Genomic DNA, 16,191 nt, shown 5'->3' with positions numbered 1-16,191 from the left:
ATGTTGGTGTTGCAGAACTCCTCCTGAAGCGTGGAGCACAGGTTGACAGTAGGAATCAGGTAAGGGTTGATACTTACTACAAGTGATGGACATGTTTGAGTGGTTTATTTTTCTTCATTCTTTATTTCAGGCATAACTCGCATGTATAAAACATACAGATAAAAAATAAACACAATGACAGCAATTAAAATATATGTCTACAAGTACAGTCTGGTCCAGATATTGTGAAAGAATTTGTTGCGGAACATTACATGAGATTTGAGAACAGATTGGATAATGTTTTTTGAGGACTTGTACAGAAGGGATATAAAAATAACATTGTTTGCGCCATGTAGCATCGAATGTGTCAGTTCTATTGTAAACAAACATTTTACTTATGACCCTAGGATTTAGAGATTATCATGGCGGCAGTTTAATTTTTTTTTTGGTGAGGTGAGACATGGTGTCAAATTCTACCGACATGTTGCTATGATCCGCTGTGCAATGCCATGTGATATGTAACAACAAAAATTTTCATCATATTAACCCTAAGTATATAAATATAGAATACAACACTGTGTATTCCGTTTCGCCCGAGGTACCAGCCCGACCGCGGGTCTTATCACCCGAAGGCCGAAGGGATATCCGACCCGCGGGAGGGCTGTGACCGAGGGCGATGCGGAATACACCGTGTTGTATTTTATTTTATGTCCTACCTGGGCCGCGATTACGTTCGATACGGGTGTTCCGGCCCGTGTGATAACTAGCGGTACGGCCCGGGGGTTCTTTACGCGTACGGCCCGGGGCCTCCAAATGTTCCGTGGAACGATTCGAACGCGTTTCGGCCTAACCGCGTGCACCGATTTGGAAATTCGAATACAAAATTCGGACGTTGGAATTAATGTTGTCGCATTTTTTGGGTTTAGGGACACCAAATTTTCGCTCATTTCGCATTGAAAGACGCGTTTTCTTGGGTGGGTATGACATAAATAAAATACAACACGGTGTATTCCGCACCACCCTCGGTCCCAGCCCTCCCGCGGATCGGATCTCCCTCCGGCCTTCGGCCGTCGGGCGATCCGACGCACGGTCGGGCTGGTACCTCGGGCGATACGGAATACACCGTGTTGTATTCTATATTCATACCCACTCAAGAAAGCACGCCTGTCAATGCGAAATGAGCGAAAACTTGGTGTCCCTAAACCCCCAAAATGCAACAACATCAATTCCAATGTCCGAATTTTGTATTCAAATTTTCGAAAGCGGTGTACGCGGTAAGGGCGAAACGCGTTCGAATCGTTCTATGGATCATTTGGAAGGCCCAGGCCGTACCGCTAGTTATCACACGGACCGGAATACCCGTATCGAACGTAATCCTGGCCCAAGTAAGACATAAATATAGAATACAACACGGGGTATTCCCTATCGCCCTCGGTACCAGCCCGACCGCGCGTCGGATCGCCCGACGGCCGAAGGACGGAGGGAGATCCGATGCGCGGTCGGGCTGGGACCGAGGGCGATGCGGAATACACCGTGTTGTATTTTATTCATATCATACCCACCCAAGAAAACGCGCCTTTCAATGCGAGATGAGCCAAAAGTTGGTGCCACTGAACCCTAAACTGAACCCTAAACTGAACCCTAAACTGCAACAACATCAATTCCAACGTGCGGATTCTGTATTCGAATTTTCGAAAGGGGCACACGCGGTTAGGGCGAAACGCGTTCGAATCGTTTTATGGAAGCCAGGGAAGCGTTCGATAACGGGTTCCGGACCGGGCCGTACCGTACGGCCCGGTCCGGAACCCGTTATCGAACGTTATCGCGGCCCGGGTAAGACATAAAGCTAGTTATCACACGGGCTGGAAGGTATCGCATCGAACGCATCGCGGCCAACGTATGACATAGATGGATGTACTATTATGTTCCACCTCTTTCTATATTAATTTTTATGGCCTTTATCTTACGCTTCGGGTGTAAAATAATTCTCTACTTGTCGGTAATCAACCATGTATTACGTATACAGTTATCTAAACCTTGTTTAAAAACACTTGTGTATTAATGGCTGATGTCTACACCTCCTCGGAGGATGATTAACGATGATGATGATGTCTTCTGTGTAGAGCGGCAAGACTCCTGCGGACATAGCGGCAAGTACAGACGTTCCAAACTGGTACCAGACTGATAAAGATTGCGTCCTGGAGGGAAGAAAGAAGATCCTCGAACTTGTTGCAGCAGAAAAGGCCGGCTGGTATGTAAAGATCTGGTTTACAAGTTATGTGCTACTAATTATATGTTATCAAATAAAAAACAACATGTATGAAACACTCATTTTTATGTAAAAGAAATCTTGAATAAGGCACGATAGGATTATGTAATCATTGTTCATACAGTATTTATTAGACTGAAAAAACAAGAAATAGGGAGTTACGTAGAAAAGGTATAATATAGACATGGCATGCTTATTGTTGGCAACCGTCTGTCTTTTTTTTATTTACTTCATCGGTCACCACAAAACAAGGCTCAAAATCTGTATAATATTCATACTTTGCGTCAAGAGTACAGTACAACTGACGCCCTTTTTCATGTTGCAGGGGCAGTATTATCCATGACACCGAGTGAAGTTACTCTTATAAACTTTATGAGCATTGAACATTGATAGTTTAGCATACACATTCCGTCCATGCTAAGTAATACATGTATCAAAGTATGCATGTTTGGTGAAATTCCATGTTCTCTCACAGCCCTTACATGCACAAGCTCAACGTGGGTCCTGAAGGAGGCAAACTGCAAACTCCATTTTGCACCGTCACTATATCACGTGGCGCCGTTACCATGGAAACAGAAATCACCTGTCAGGTCATCGACCCCAATGACGTCACCCTCCCCCTGAAGGACGGAGAGATGTTAGTGAGTGACATCATAGAGCTGGGTCCGCACGGGACAACCTTCCACCAACCTGTCACTGTGCAGAGGCAGTACAACAACGCGTCGTTAGGTGACGCTATGGAAGCTGCCGTGTGGGTTTCTGAGGACAGGTCCCAATGGACCGAACTAAAAACCACTAAACTGGTACGTGGAAATCATAACATTCTTTAGCAGTGCAAAATTTGTTATTACGTCCTATATGAATGTCCAATACGTCTAATGTGCCATTGGAAAGGTATTGCTGACACCTGCAATGTCGTCCTCTACAATAACTATACATGCACATGATATCAATTTTGATTTTTTTCAGAGCAAAGATACGATTGCCGTATCAGTGGACCACTTCTCCATGTTTGCCGTCATCAGTCAACCTAAACAGGACCAATTTCATGTGCCAACAGAAGGGCTCACTATGACGTCATCAACGCAGCCTGCGGTACAAATCAGCTTCCCGGAACAGGCTGTGAACACACCAACGCAAGTCACAGTACAGGTTAGAATTGCATCCATTTTAACCAAGTACAAATTTTGTCGACGGGGTCTCTTATTGTGAGTATTTGCAGTTGCCTTGGTAGGCCATGTTCCATTACACCACTCACTCACTCACCCACTCACTCACCCACCCAACCACTCAGTGACAATCACTCATACTTAAATAATTGTGGCCAATAAAAACAACCCAGTTGATTTTAGTTCTCACTGTGAAAGTCCTGATGAATTATGGATATTGGGGTCATGTGGCGTAGCGGCAGAATGCTCGACTCGGAACCTAAAGGTCCCGGGTTCGAGTCCTGACATGCCACCGATCTTGTACCCTTGGGAAATGCACTTTACACGACTTTCTTCACTTCGCTCAGGTGAAAATGAGTATTGTATTGTCCCCATGTTGGTGGCGGCATTAATATAAGTTTGAAAAACTTCAGTGTGCCGTCACCACGTCTTGTGTTTGCATGTTGGAAATTATTTTAAAAAATTATGGATATCATGATTATGGAAACATTCTCACGCTGCCGTTTTCTGCTGCTAAACTCATTAAAAGAGTAATTACAGTGATATCCGCCTGTTGACATTATGATTGATATAACACAGTGGTTCATTTCAACTGTAGGTGCAGGAAGTTCCTAAACGAGCAGTTGAAGACATGAACGCAAAAGACCAGTCTTCCCGTGGGCTTCTAGGCACCAGCCCGATAGTCAAAGTGGAAACTGTGTCGGCCTCCGCAGTACATGTCCAGTTCCACAAACCGGTCACAGTGCGAGTCCCACATCCTCAACACTACATGGGCGTCCAACATGAGGGACCCACCAAACTGAGGGTGATGTCATGTGAGGAGGGGACAGAAGACTGGGTAGATGAAACAGATAACACTGATATACGGGCTACAGAGGAATCTGTGGAGTTTGAAGTCATCCACTTTACCAGGTAATTTTATTATCGTTTGGTTTACATTAGCAACTAATTATAATAAGGAGGGCATCATATACTTGGAAGCAGTGATTGGATACAATTGTGAGAGAGACATTTCAGTTATACTATTCAAAATAGCTAGAAGTTTACTTTAAACTCAAATATCGTTCAGCATGAATTTGTTACTAAAGTAAAAAAAGATAACTGCATATTTCTATATTTCTATAATTTTATATTATATTATAAAAATTGAATACAAATTAATTTAAAAAGTAGAATAAAAATAAAAAAATAAAAGAAATAAAAATGCTAAAAATAATTTAAAAAGTATAAAAAATAAATAAATAAAAATGCTAAAAATGATTTAAAAAGTATAAAAAATAAATCAAAACATACAAATATTAAAAAATTAAAAAAAAGTTGCATATTTCATTTCCAGATGGATTGTAATCGTCGTCACAGACATCTACGATGACCCAGTGGAGTTAGGACCGATCCCTCTAACCCTGTGCCGATGGCTCCAACACCGTGCCGTACAGTTCATACTGATGCAGCGAGAGGACGACGCAAACCAGTTTGTGGTAGAATGCGCTCAAATCGAAGATGCAGAAAAGAAACGCGCAGCACTACTTCAAGGGGGTTACAAGGGCCCGGTACCTACGGACACAGTAAACCTTTTCGAAGGACAAATAGTTGAAGTAAGCTTGATGGGAAACGTGTCGATCCCAGCATTTGGCGTAGGAAGCAGCACGAAACAGCAAATCACCTTCCACAGTCAGAAAAGCAACCGACTCCACATGCAGGTCATGGCTTTGGAGGCGAAGGGCCAACACGGTCTAGATGGTAAAGGAAGCGCTGCGTTCTTTGCACTACCACGCGTCGAAGTCGGAAAGCAAAAAAGAAGGGCAGCTTTCCTACGAAAGAGGCACGAAAAACTCGCGCATTCACCCGGCAAAAAGCTTCAGGACCCAACATTACTGTGTCAGCTCCCTATCCATGTGCCATTTGAGACTCAGAGAGAGGTAAAACAACATGTTTATAAATTTCTTGTGTTGTTAGTTTTTGCCATAAAAAGATCAGTAAATAACCTGATACGTTATGAATTGAAAGAAATGTGAAGAAAATGACAATACTTTGTTGTAACTACTGCCATATATAATATACATTTGCTTGATTAGTTACAAGTATCACACCTTTACACCTTTGTCAACGCACACATAAAGAAAAGCGTTCTTTACTCACTGTATGTGTGATGTCCTTTGTACGAGAATCCCAAATACATATATATTTATTATATATATATTTGTTCTATTTACAGAGGCCAAGGGAAGCTGAAGGCGATTTGGAAGGTAAGATTTTAACAGAAGTCATTAATTGTTACTTGCAGTAGATTTGTGGTCTTAGAAAACGTTAAAACAAAATATTTATTCGTTAATTTTAGCAATGTCAAATGCCTTACATGTAGTAACCCGATATGATATACTGAAATCCTTGAAAAAATGTTGAGTCTGAAATTGATAATGAATGAATGATGAATTGACAAGACGTGTGTCAAACCTCCATGACAGTGTTCCGCCATCTCTTTCAGGTATTGAGAAGTACTTCCATTTCACCAAGGAGGAAGTAAGCACAGACTGGGTGGATGTGGCCTTCCACCTTCGGGCCAAATGGTCTACCATTGTAAACATTGCTGGCAGAAACCGCGACGACAAGTCCCGCTGTATGGACATGCTGCAGGAATGGAAGAAGAAGAGGGGAGACGCCGCTACCATAGAGGTCCTGATGGAGGCTCTGTCAGAGGCAGGGCTGCAGAGCGTCGTGGATGGTTTGAAGAACAAATTCCCCGATATCGGTAGGTTCCATCGAGTTCTAGCTTGTTGTAAAAATCCACACAACACACATGCATTCTAACGGAGGAGTAGAAATAACTTAATCTCTTTTCTCTGTATGTTACCCTTAAAAATTCAGACAAGTACCTTTAAGTTAATTGGACTTGAGGAATCCAGTTTTTATTCACTTGCCCCTATTGGAAAATACCTGGACAACATGAAGAAGTGGTAGAATGTAAAATCTAACTAGAAAGGCCAATATTTGCTTTGGAGCAAATACAGCGATGGGTTCACCACATTTTACCACATGGCAGGGAAAGAATGAGAAACACAAGGGAAAACAATGATTTACATTGATATAACTATAATATGAAGTAACATACAACTAAAACAACAGTTGGATAGCTATTCCCTACTTTATTGGTTAGGATTTTTAATTGCATAATGCAAACTGTTGATTTTCAAAATAAAAAAAAAACGTTCATGCCCCGCATTCCAATGCTGGAGCAGAAAAGCTTGAAATACCTACCAAAACACTTGAATAAAGACATACTGTCAGTATGGAAATACTCTGTGCAGGTGTTAATCAAGTTAAATCCCAACAGCCAATCAGCAAGAAATGCTCTGTGCAGGTGGAAATGCTCTGTGCAGGTGTTAATCAAGTTAAATTCCAACAGCCAATCAGCAAGAAGTATAGAGGAAAGCTGCATGCCTATTGGTTGATGCCCTGCATTCCATTGTGATGACTCATGCCCAGACGTGGTAAACATGGCACACTAACACAGTAATACATTAGCTATAATACAGCCAAAAAACTCAAATAAAACCATTCTAAAAGCCTGTATCACAAACATTTAAAAAACGCCTAGGGGTATTTGCCCACTGTACCTCCATACCAAATTTCAGGACCTTAGGCCCTAAAATGAAGAAGCTGAATCCATTTAAAAAATGGCAGGAGGAGAAGGAGAAGGAGGAGAAGAAACATCAGAAAAAGCAATATGGTTTCACCACACCACTTCGTGGTGTGGTGAACCCATAATAAGTAACAGGCATACACATGATATGTTTTACAAACTTTAAGGTGACACAAAAAACCCTCTATCTAATTGGCATCTATAAAATTTAGTTCATCCATTTCCCGCTATGCTGAACATTTGCTTCATGTCTGCAGTTATGCCAATAATTTGTGCTGATTTCCACTTTTTCTGCACTTTTGACATTGCACGTTTCTGCACTTTTAACATTGCACTTTTTCTGCATTTTTTTAAATATTGCACTTTTTCTGCACTTTTATCATTGCCGGTAGTTGCCAATACTCATGTTAAGTTCACACGTTCTTCTCTTATGCAGTAACGAAGGAACCATGAGTTGCGGTGACATCCGAGGGTAACGTCAGTGAAACCTACAAGATCTGACAACAGCCACGCTATGAAGTTTTTTGAGGTTTATTGAGGAAAAAACTTTTCTTTAGCTGCCCACCTAAGGGTGGCAGCTATTCTTCCAGGGGAGGGTATACGAAACATAACACTACATCAACATACAATTACATATACATTTACATTACATAGTTATCTTAAAGAAACAAATGTGTAACATCGTATGTGCTTTACATATTCATGTCCCTCATGTGCTTTAGTAGACCTTGTTTGAACTTCTCATGTGATGACACTGTTTGTAACCCATGTGGTAGAGAGTTCCATGCTGCAGTAGTTCTGTATGTGAAGGCTTTTGAAGTGCTGTTTGTTTTTGGTGTGTCTAGTTTGAAGGTGTTCCGAGTATACGTAGCATATCTGGTTCTGTAAGTGTGTTGATGTGACACCGGGCACAGTTGATTGTAGAGTATGGCTGGTTGTTTGGAAGACAGGATTTTTTGGAGGTGCACAAGTTATTGATGTTAAGTCTCTCAGTTCCTCGTGAATCTGATTTACCCTGGTACTGCGATCACTTTTCAGTTGTGAGTAGCAAGTAGGATCGATAAAACATTGTCCTGAATTGCGTTATTATTATGTACATCAAAAAAGAGAAATGCTTGACCAAGCTAGAAGACAGGATGTCTTGTGACATAGTGTACTTATCTAATTTAATCGCGCACAGACTTGTATTAAAAATACTTACAGTATATATTTTTTATATGGTCAATGTTGTATTTTGATCTGCAATTATCGTCACTGAAAACACACTTTCTGAGAAATCAATGCTAAACACGCAGCGGATGAGCGGCGGAGACTGCTTTGCGGTTTCGTCATCTCGGAGAGGAAAAACTTCGAAGAGGAAATTAAAGAAAAGAAAAGAGAAGAGAAGCGGAGCCATGCCCGTAGCCGACAGAGGGGGGTTCGGAAGAACACCTCCCCCCCCCCCCCACAAGGCTAAAAGGTCCCCTTTTTGGTCCACTTTTTATGTAAAGGTCCACTTTTTGGTCCGCTTTTTATGTAAAGGTCCAAGATTTTTCATGAAAAGATGGACTGGAATCGTAGAAAAACTGCTCCCTTTGTCATTGAATAAAAATCTATCTCTGGTTTTTTTCTTGGAAATCCTCTAAAAAATGCACAAAATGCCATTTTAAAGGGCTTTAAGGTTCATTTTCAAAATTTGCCGGTGGAGCATGCCCCCGGACCCCCCTAGGAACCTCGCGCCTTCGGCGCTCGCCTAGCGCCTACGGCGCTCGAGGTCCCCTCACGCACTGGGAAGAACCCCACCCCCATTTAAAATTCTGGCTACGGGCATGGGAGCGGAAACAGACACGTCCGCCCACAAGCCCCGAGGTTGGCGAATGTGAGTGGCGAGCCGGCTAGCCTGGGTCTATTTGTATAATCAGGGAGAATAATCTATAATTTGTCAGTCCAATATCAACATATTTTGGCAAAGGTATGAAATCGCGGAACTCTAGTTCAATTTGTCAGTCGAAGATTAACATATAGCGAAGGTATGAGATCGTGGAACTCTAGTTCACAATCTTGTTTTTCGCGACCTTCATGAACTACCTTGTAAGAAACACTTTTTGTAGATTGGGTGTAATGATAGCGCGGAAACAAAGGGCGGGGGACCAGTGTAAGCGCATGCAGATAAATTTATTTTTGGAATTTTTAAATAATTTTTTCCTGGGCAAATTTTGCTCAGAAAGGCCCAGTTTTGTAGTAAGGAGGACAGAAGAATTTTTTTTTTCAAATCTGCCCAAAACGTTTGACCTTTGGCAAGACTTGACCTTCCATCGACCCCGAGACAGGTCCTGGCTGAATGGACTGTCCCACTTGGACGGGGTGAAATCCAGGTATCATTTCAGTATTTGGGCTGTATCTCATTAAAAGGCAGGAGTAGAACTTCCACTATTTGTACCAAAAGACACCCGACAAAACCGACTTTGCAGTGAGGGTGAAAACTTGTGGTTTGGAATAAAGGTGTTTTAAAGTTCTTTTTTCTAGTGGTTTTACCATAGAATCCCAATGAAAGATTCATTCTCTGCTCCCTCCCCAAATATTTACATCAGTGTTATGACCTACAGTTGACCCCGTCAGTAAATGCACGCTGGCTCAATGAGGTTAAGCAAATAGTCCAGCTACCGGCATATGTTTAAAGATCAATGCGTGTGTCTTTTTTTAACCGTGAATCGACACCCACCGGCTTCATATAGACTGTTGGATACTGTATGTAACTATTAAATATGGTCTCAGACAAGACTTGATTTATAGAGTTTGTGTTTGGGGGGGGGGGGCGTGTTAACCGAGCACTTCCGGCAATAGTAAGTAAAGTAATCAATCTCCCCTGTCACGTCTGAACTCTGAACCGGACCTCAACTGTCCGGTTGACTGGTAGAATGGCTAACACCGCAGACCTGGTGTCTGCCATCACTACACTGGCGGCCCAGGCTTCCTTGCTCGACCCGGGGCCTGACCAGCGACAGCAGTGGACAGCAGAATGCAGCAGCTGTACCGAGGAGTATCTGCAGAAGCTGTCCACTCCGGCAGAGAAGGCGTATCTCCAACCAGAGCCTGGGCAAGCTCTAACACCACAGGACGGATTCATACAGGAAGACCCCACAGATATAGGTTCCTTTATTTTGTGTTTTTTAGACAACTAAAGCAGATATAGATTCTGGTGTACGTCTAACGAGTAACCTAAAGGCTTTTGTATGATCATCATGTAATTAGGTTGTATGTATTGTAAAAACTACACGTTAAGGACACAATCATGATGAGATCTAGAGCAACTTAGGCGACCGAAACGAATGAGTGTTTGCACAATCTACATAATGATGTATTATTGTATATATACATTTAAAAGAAGGGTTGAACACAGTTTTAATTTTTGATTGTTAAATAACGTCTGTACACCTAGCAGCACCTTGGCATACAAAACTACGAGTATTAATGTGACACCCTGGAATTTAATTAACACCCGTTAAATCTATCTGTTTACCGACTTAAGCCTTGTTTATGTGAAGTCACCCAAACCGCGAGGTAACTCGCATTCCTCACATCTGGTCCACGTGCCACACATTCCTTTGAAACCGTGTCTGATCACAATTCGCATGAGCTTCATTTATTGTTGTTTGATGAAAAGACGCAAGATAGCGTGTTATTAATGTCAGAGGTCAACGACCTGCTTGCTGGTGTCCCCCTCCCAGCGTATCTCGGCCGAATGCCGACGTGGTCCCGCCAGAGGCAGTGAAGCTCGCCCTAGAACGGACACATTATTTGAACATTACTGCTCTTTAAGTTGCTGCCACGTAAAAGTTGGTATTGAATATAAATAAAGAAATATCACCCCGTAATCCATGACCAGGCGAAGTTACATTGAAATCACATTGCGTTCAGACGCAAATCGCGATGCGGGAAAACCGATTCGAAACCACCTCTAGAAGTGGTTTGGGATCGAGGCGCTTTCAATGTGATTTGGAGCGTTCAGATGGAGCCACTTGAAACCGGGTTCGGGGTAAACCACATGTAAAGCGCCTTGGGTGACTTCACATAAACACGGCCTTACCCCTGCCCTTACTCGGTACTCCGACGTAGGTTTGCCCTGGCAGGGCATGTTGGTAGTAGTATACTAGTAATGAACCAGCTGGTAGACTAAGCTTTGCACTGGTAGACGTAGAGTGGGACGACCACATACTACACTTTTGTCAATGTTAGAGAAAGGCCCCTACGTAATGCCGCTGTTATGTATTCAAAACACCCCTTTTGAATGCAGCATCGCAGACGTATTTACGTCAAATTAAGGTACCTTTTTTTGAACGATTTTTGGCACAAAAGTGATGCCGTAAACGCTGGTATTGCAGAGACTGCTCTAGTGCCCGCCATGACGGGCAGGGCGTACTAGAGTATCTTTATAAAGGGCAGATATAAACACAATTGTGTTGCGCAGTAGAGGCCTATTGTAGTGCCTAGTTAATACCTTTGAAAATCCTTTTTCTCTTAAAAGTTTTGGTCCATTTTGGAGATTTTGGGGCTGGAAGGCAAAGGTAGGGTCTAAACTTTGCTACTTTGGTCAAGTTTTGTTTTTTTCACCAGTTTAGTGGGTGTAATGAGAGATGTGAGTGGTTAGGTCTTGCCTGACCAAGCGGATGGATACCATGCAAAATTAGGTCAAAGTTGAGGTTTTTTTACTATCATCAGCTGTGGCGGGAATTTGACCGGGTCGACCCCCAGTTTTCTTTCAATATTTGGGAAGCAGACCCTTGTAGCTACCTGGTGCAGAAAAAAAAAATGAGATTGAAGTATGGGCAAGTACTTTCATGAAGACTTCTAATAGTGTATTTAAGCATGTGTTCCTAGGCTATGGCCTAATCTAATAGTACTGTCTGACCTGAAGGGTGCCTAACCGGATGATAAATCCGGTGTTGAGCCAAATCCTTGAGCTGCCAAATACGTGAGAGATCAGGTGTTTAGGGCTAGGGTTAGGGTTAGGGCTAGGGTTAGGGTTAGGGTTAGGGCTAGGGCTAGGGCTAGGGTTAGGGTTAGGGTTAGGGTTAGGGCTAGGGCTAGGGTTAGGGTTGGTGTTAGAGTTAGGGTTTATAGGGCTACGGTTACGGTTGGTATTAGTGTTAGGGTTAGGTTTAGGGTTGCGATCATTGTTCAGGGCTAGGGTTAGACTTAGGATTAGGGTTACGACCACGACCAAAACCCTCCCACCCCTCGTCTCAGGTATATTGGTAACCCCCAAGTAGCGCAACAATCATGTATTTGGCAGAATCATGTATATGGCTTGACACCGGGACCGTAATGATAACGATGTTTACCCACTGCCACTCAGACCACCTGCTGCGTGAGTTTAGCAGCAGTATCGGTGACGCCGGACTCCGAGCGGGACACGGCGGGCATGTCGGGTACATCGGTACAGGAGGGCTGTTCCCTTCTGCTCTGGGCGACTTCCTGGCAGCGGCTTTCAACCCTTACTCCGGTAAGATATGTATATCGGCCTTTGTCGTGGTTTGTTTGCTTGTTTGTTTTATTAGGATCTCCATTATTAGGTTAGACAATATTGACGATGCAGATCAATGTGTAGCTAATGTTGACAGAGTATAGCGAGTCTACTGGTGCAGTCAGTCAATTTGCTGGTGGCTAGATTTTCTGGCCACAAAAAATGCAGTAGCTATTGTCTTGAAATGTTTGCTAAAGAGGGTTCATGCCCCGTCCCGAGGTGTATATGGTAAGATAATCCCTGGTCAGGTGTGATAACCACCAAATACACCGAGGACAAGGCGGGGCATTAACGTTATTATCATTAAGCCTATCCAACTTACACACCTTTATTTGACAAAATTCATTTTTAAAATTCCTCCATTGCCGAGATCATCCGAAGTGACCACGTGACATCAAAACAGTACCACTTTTAGTGGGGGTGTCAAAATTATTTTAAATCTTTTTTTTTTTTAATTTTATCTATTTCTATTTTCTTGTGTTGTATTCCGAAAAAAAGTTATTCAACATAAACTACAATACGTTTTGATAGAATAGATAAATACAACAAGTCTTAACACTACTGTTAGTGCCCTGTCCCCTGTATAATGGTGCGGTCTAAAAAGTGGTCAGCTTTTTTCATAACCGACCACTTTTACGGCCTTATAACCGATGCCAAATGGAGCTTTCTGGTTGGACGACGCCTTCTGCCTAGTATCTGATAATACATTATACGAGACGGGTCTGATTTGGGTGTCTGCCAAGCCTCAATTCGGATATCCGTGTGATTTGTTTTGGATTACCGACATATGGATATTTTTGTGCAAACATTACGATTTAAAAAGGTTCAAAATAGACCACCACCATATTTCTGATACCATGGTCAATGTCAAAGCTGACATTTCAAACCAGTCAGCTGACAGTCATTAGTTCAACCTTCCTGACCACTTAAATTTCAAAAGGAAGGCATCTATCCGCATGCAAGCATCAGTTTTGGGATGCTGATGCTGATTAGGTATAGAGAATATCATCCGTATAATAAAAAATAAAAGTATGATCTAAATGTCACTTCCAGCAATCGAGTCGACCAGCCCTGGCGGCGTGCACATGAGCAACATGCTGCTGAAGTGGATGGCGACGCTCTTCGGCTACCCAGAAGGCCACGCGGGGAATCTGACTTCCGGTGGCACAGCGGCTACTCTTATCGCCATGGCAACAGCACGGGATGCCAGGAAACTGCACTCCAAGGACTTCCATCGGTAGGATATGTAGTACACAGAGCCGTTATTTATCCAGAATCATGCACAGGCACGGTTCTAGAGATAGACAACGTGTATCCAGAACAGTGCCTGGGGCAAATCTACGTTCTTTAATACGCGAAGACTATCCAGAGCATGTTTGCTACGTTTTGCGTACCTTTTGAATGTTTACACGAAGGACTGATCAGTAAAATTAATTACGTACTTTAAGAGTTATTATTTTTCTAAGATTAGTATGATTTTATAATCTTTTAGGGCCGTGGTGTACGTCACTAAACTCACCCACCACTGCTACGCTAAAGCACTGAACGTCATCGGGATGTACCATTGCATTAGGAGGGAGGTCCCCATGGACAACAGTTACAGAATGGACCCGTCCAGGCTGGACGAACTCATCAATGAGGACACCAAAGTAACGATTAATCTTATAACAATTTACAATAAAAATGAACAAGAGACTGTTGGTATTATAAACTTGGTGATAGAGGTTGTCATACATCTTACCATAATAAGAGGTTCCGATTACATTTGCAATTATTGAATCAAGTATAGAAAATTATAGAGTATAGCTTAACATCCTAGTTACTAAATACGCTACAAATGCAATCGAGTGGGGTTATTTATGTGCCCTTAACTCGACTACAGATGTGTACTTTTTCATCAATACAAAGCTTTTGCAATATAGGGCCCCCCATATAGTCCAGTAGGAAAAAAATGTTTTGTTTTTGTCATCTGTGTTGATAGTTAGATGGCTGTTTAAAGTTAAAACTTTAGATCTAACACAAAGACGTTTTCTCACCTAAAGCTTTCTACCAGTCACTCTGGCCTTCCTCAGTAGACCCACTGAGGCTTGTCTGTGGCTTCTTTGAAGTGTGACGTCAAAGACAGAGTGACTAATCGAAAGCTCTAGGTGAGGGAATGTCTTCGGTTAGATCTTCAGTTTTAACTTAGAAGACGTCCTCTTTTCCTATTTCTTTCAAGAACGACTTGATCCCGTTCATGATTATCGGCACTATCGGCAGTACTGATGTTGGGTCAGTGGACCCTGTGGACGCCCTGACGAGCGTTGCGGAGCGTCACGGGACGTGGCTTCACGTGGACGCGGCTTACGGCGGCTTCTTCTCCCTGTGTGAGAGCACCAGGCACTACTTCAGCGGAGTGGAGAGAAGCGACTCCATCGTCGTGGATCCGCACAAAGGTAGAACTTCCGTTCTGAAGCAGAAAGGTCTAAATAGCAAAGAGGAAAACGGAGAGAAGGGGTTAGGGCGGCAAATAAATAAGTTCAATTGTGTTTATCTACTGTTCATTACATCTTATTTCGTATTTGATTAATATGAATAAATAAATAACAGCATCAAAATGTTAATTATTCTATACATATTATCACTTCTATTGTTTTGCATTTACAAAATTAACTAGAGGTCGGAGATCTCATGTCTTCGTCAGAGGTACATCGTTCTAGAGAAATTAACATGCGTATTCTTTACTCTTTTAAATAATCAATTTGGTCTAAAGAACAAAAGAATCTCTGTACTATTGTTATGGTACAGAACACCCTGAAAACGGTTTTGCCGCAGATTATACAGATGCGTCGTCACCCGTGTTAGCCCCCCCCCCCACGTTATTTGAGTTTGGACTGTTACTGGAAAAAAAAACGTTCAAGAAATTCTTACTGTGTTGAAAGTGTCACGACAGCGCCGCAAAAAATAATAAAGGAAAGAATCAGAACAGGTGACTACTGTCTGTTTTGTTAATTTGTCTTTATGACGAATAGAAGTACTTGTTTCTTGTGTACTTTGTGTCCTAACATTTGTACTTCTACAGTTAGTATATTCCAAATCTAGGCATCTCGTTTTTTCGGCCCTTCGTGTTTTTATTGCGCGTTTGCCTTAAATTTAAGGTAATTAGATTTAAGGTCTCCAGTGGACGTCATCCATAGCAATTACTTGGTGTGGCCGTAGAAAATAACCTGACATATGTCCAACCTATCCTCCCCCTGCTGAAGTTATAGTACAATCCCTCAATGTAACGTCATTTGATCCCATCCCATTATGGGGTTCCCCGGCTATATCCAGCTGTCGGCTGTCTCCAAGCAGATGTAGGTGGGGGATTTCTAAACACAAAAGGTCCTATTACGGGGACATAACGACCTCCACGACTCTCATCTTTGAACTCAATCTTGGAGACCACGACAGTAACATGCCCATCAAATTTCATTAACTTCCATCCACACATACAAAAGTTATCCTGCTCACAAGAAAAATTAACAAAAATGCCCCCCTGTAGTCACAACGAAACCCCCCACGAAGCTCAGTAACGAACTTAACCTTGGTCCCGACAACTAGTAAGCACCACACCAAGAATCATAATCAACATTTTACAAATACTTGAGTT

The 16,191-nt window shown here is 42.4% G+C and overlaps 2 protein-coding genes across 2 annotated transcripts in view; both read left to right on the top strand.

Annotated features, from left to right (window-relative positions):
- The first annotated feature begins 2,106 nt into the window (after nucleotides 1–2,106).
- Nucleotides 2,107–7,705, top strand: LOC109471692 (p53-induced death domain-containing protein 1-like). Its single transcript, XM_019771032.1, has 8 exons — nucleotides 2,107–2,230; nucleotides 2,724–3,051; nucleotides 3,218–3,400; nucleotides 4,016–4,329; nucleotides 4,754–5,336; nucleotides 5,633–5,663; nucleotides 5,903–6,166; nucleotides 7,494–7,705. Exons 2-8 carry the CDS (start codon nucleotides 2,731–2,733, stop codon nucleotides 7,508–7,510), a joined length of 1,713 nt encoding a protein of 570 aa, XP_019626591.1. The 5' UTR covers nucleotides 2,107–2,230; nucleotides 2,724–2,730; the 3' UTR covers nucleotides 7,511–7,705.
- A 2,226-nt stretch (nucleotides 7,706–9,931) lies between these two features.
- The window catches only part of LOC109471696 (tyrosine decarboxylase 1-like), a 9,564-nt gene continuing 3,304 nt past the window's right edge, over nucleotides 9,932–16,191 (top strand). Inside the window, exons 1-5 of the mRNA XM_019771034.1 lie at nucleotides 9,932–10,186; nucleotides 12,393–12,539; nucleotides 13,614–13,797; nucleotides 14,053–14,209; nucleotides 14,779–14,995. Of these exons, the coding sequence (XP_019626593.1) occupies nucleotides 9,955–10,186; nucleotides 12,393–12,539; nucleotides 13,614–13,797; nucleotides 14,053–14,209; nucleotides 14,779–14,995 (937 nt within the window). The 5' untranslated portion in view covers nucleotides 9,932–9,954. The remainder of the gene's footprint in view (nucleotides 10,187–12,392; nucleotides 12,540–13,613; nucleotides 13,798–14,052; nucleotides 14,210–14,778; nucleotides 14,996–16,191) is intronic.

The sequence above is a fragment of the Branchiostoma belcheri genome, unplaced genomic scaffold (genome assembly GCF_001625305.1).
Source record: "Branchiostoma belcheri isolate BF01 breed outbred unplaced genomic scaffold, Haploidv18h27 scaffold254, whole genome shotgun sequence".
NCBI classification, from domain to species: domain Eukaryota; kingdom Metazoa; phylum Chordata; class Leptocardii; order Amphioxiformes; family Branchiostomatidae; genus Branchiostoma; species Branchiostoma belcheri.
This window is presented reverse-complemented; position numbering and strand designations above follow the sequence as displayed.

What these genes read in the sequence shown, in the direction of transcription:
- LOC109471692 (XM_019771032.1), top strand. Translation starts at nt 2,731, where the DNA reads ATGCACAAGCTCAACGTGGGTCCTGAAGGAGGCAAACTGCAAACTCCA. An exon ending in GAAGTCATCCACTTTACCAG is followed by an intron (nt 4,330 to 4,753) that starts GTAATTTTATTA and finishes TTTCATTTCCAG; the next exon opens with ATGGATTGTAATCGTCGTCA. An exon ending in CATTTGAGACTCAGAGAGAG is followed by an intron (nt 5,337 to 5,632) that starts GTAAAACAACAT and finishes TTCTATTTACAG; the next exon opens with AGGCCAAGGGAAGCTGAAGG.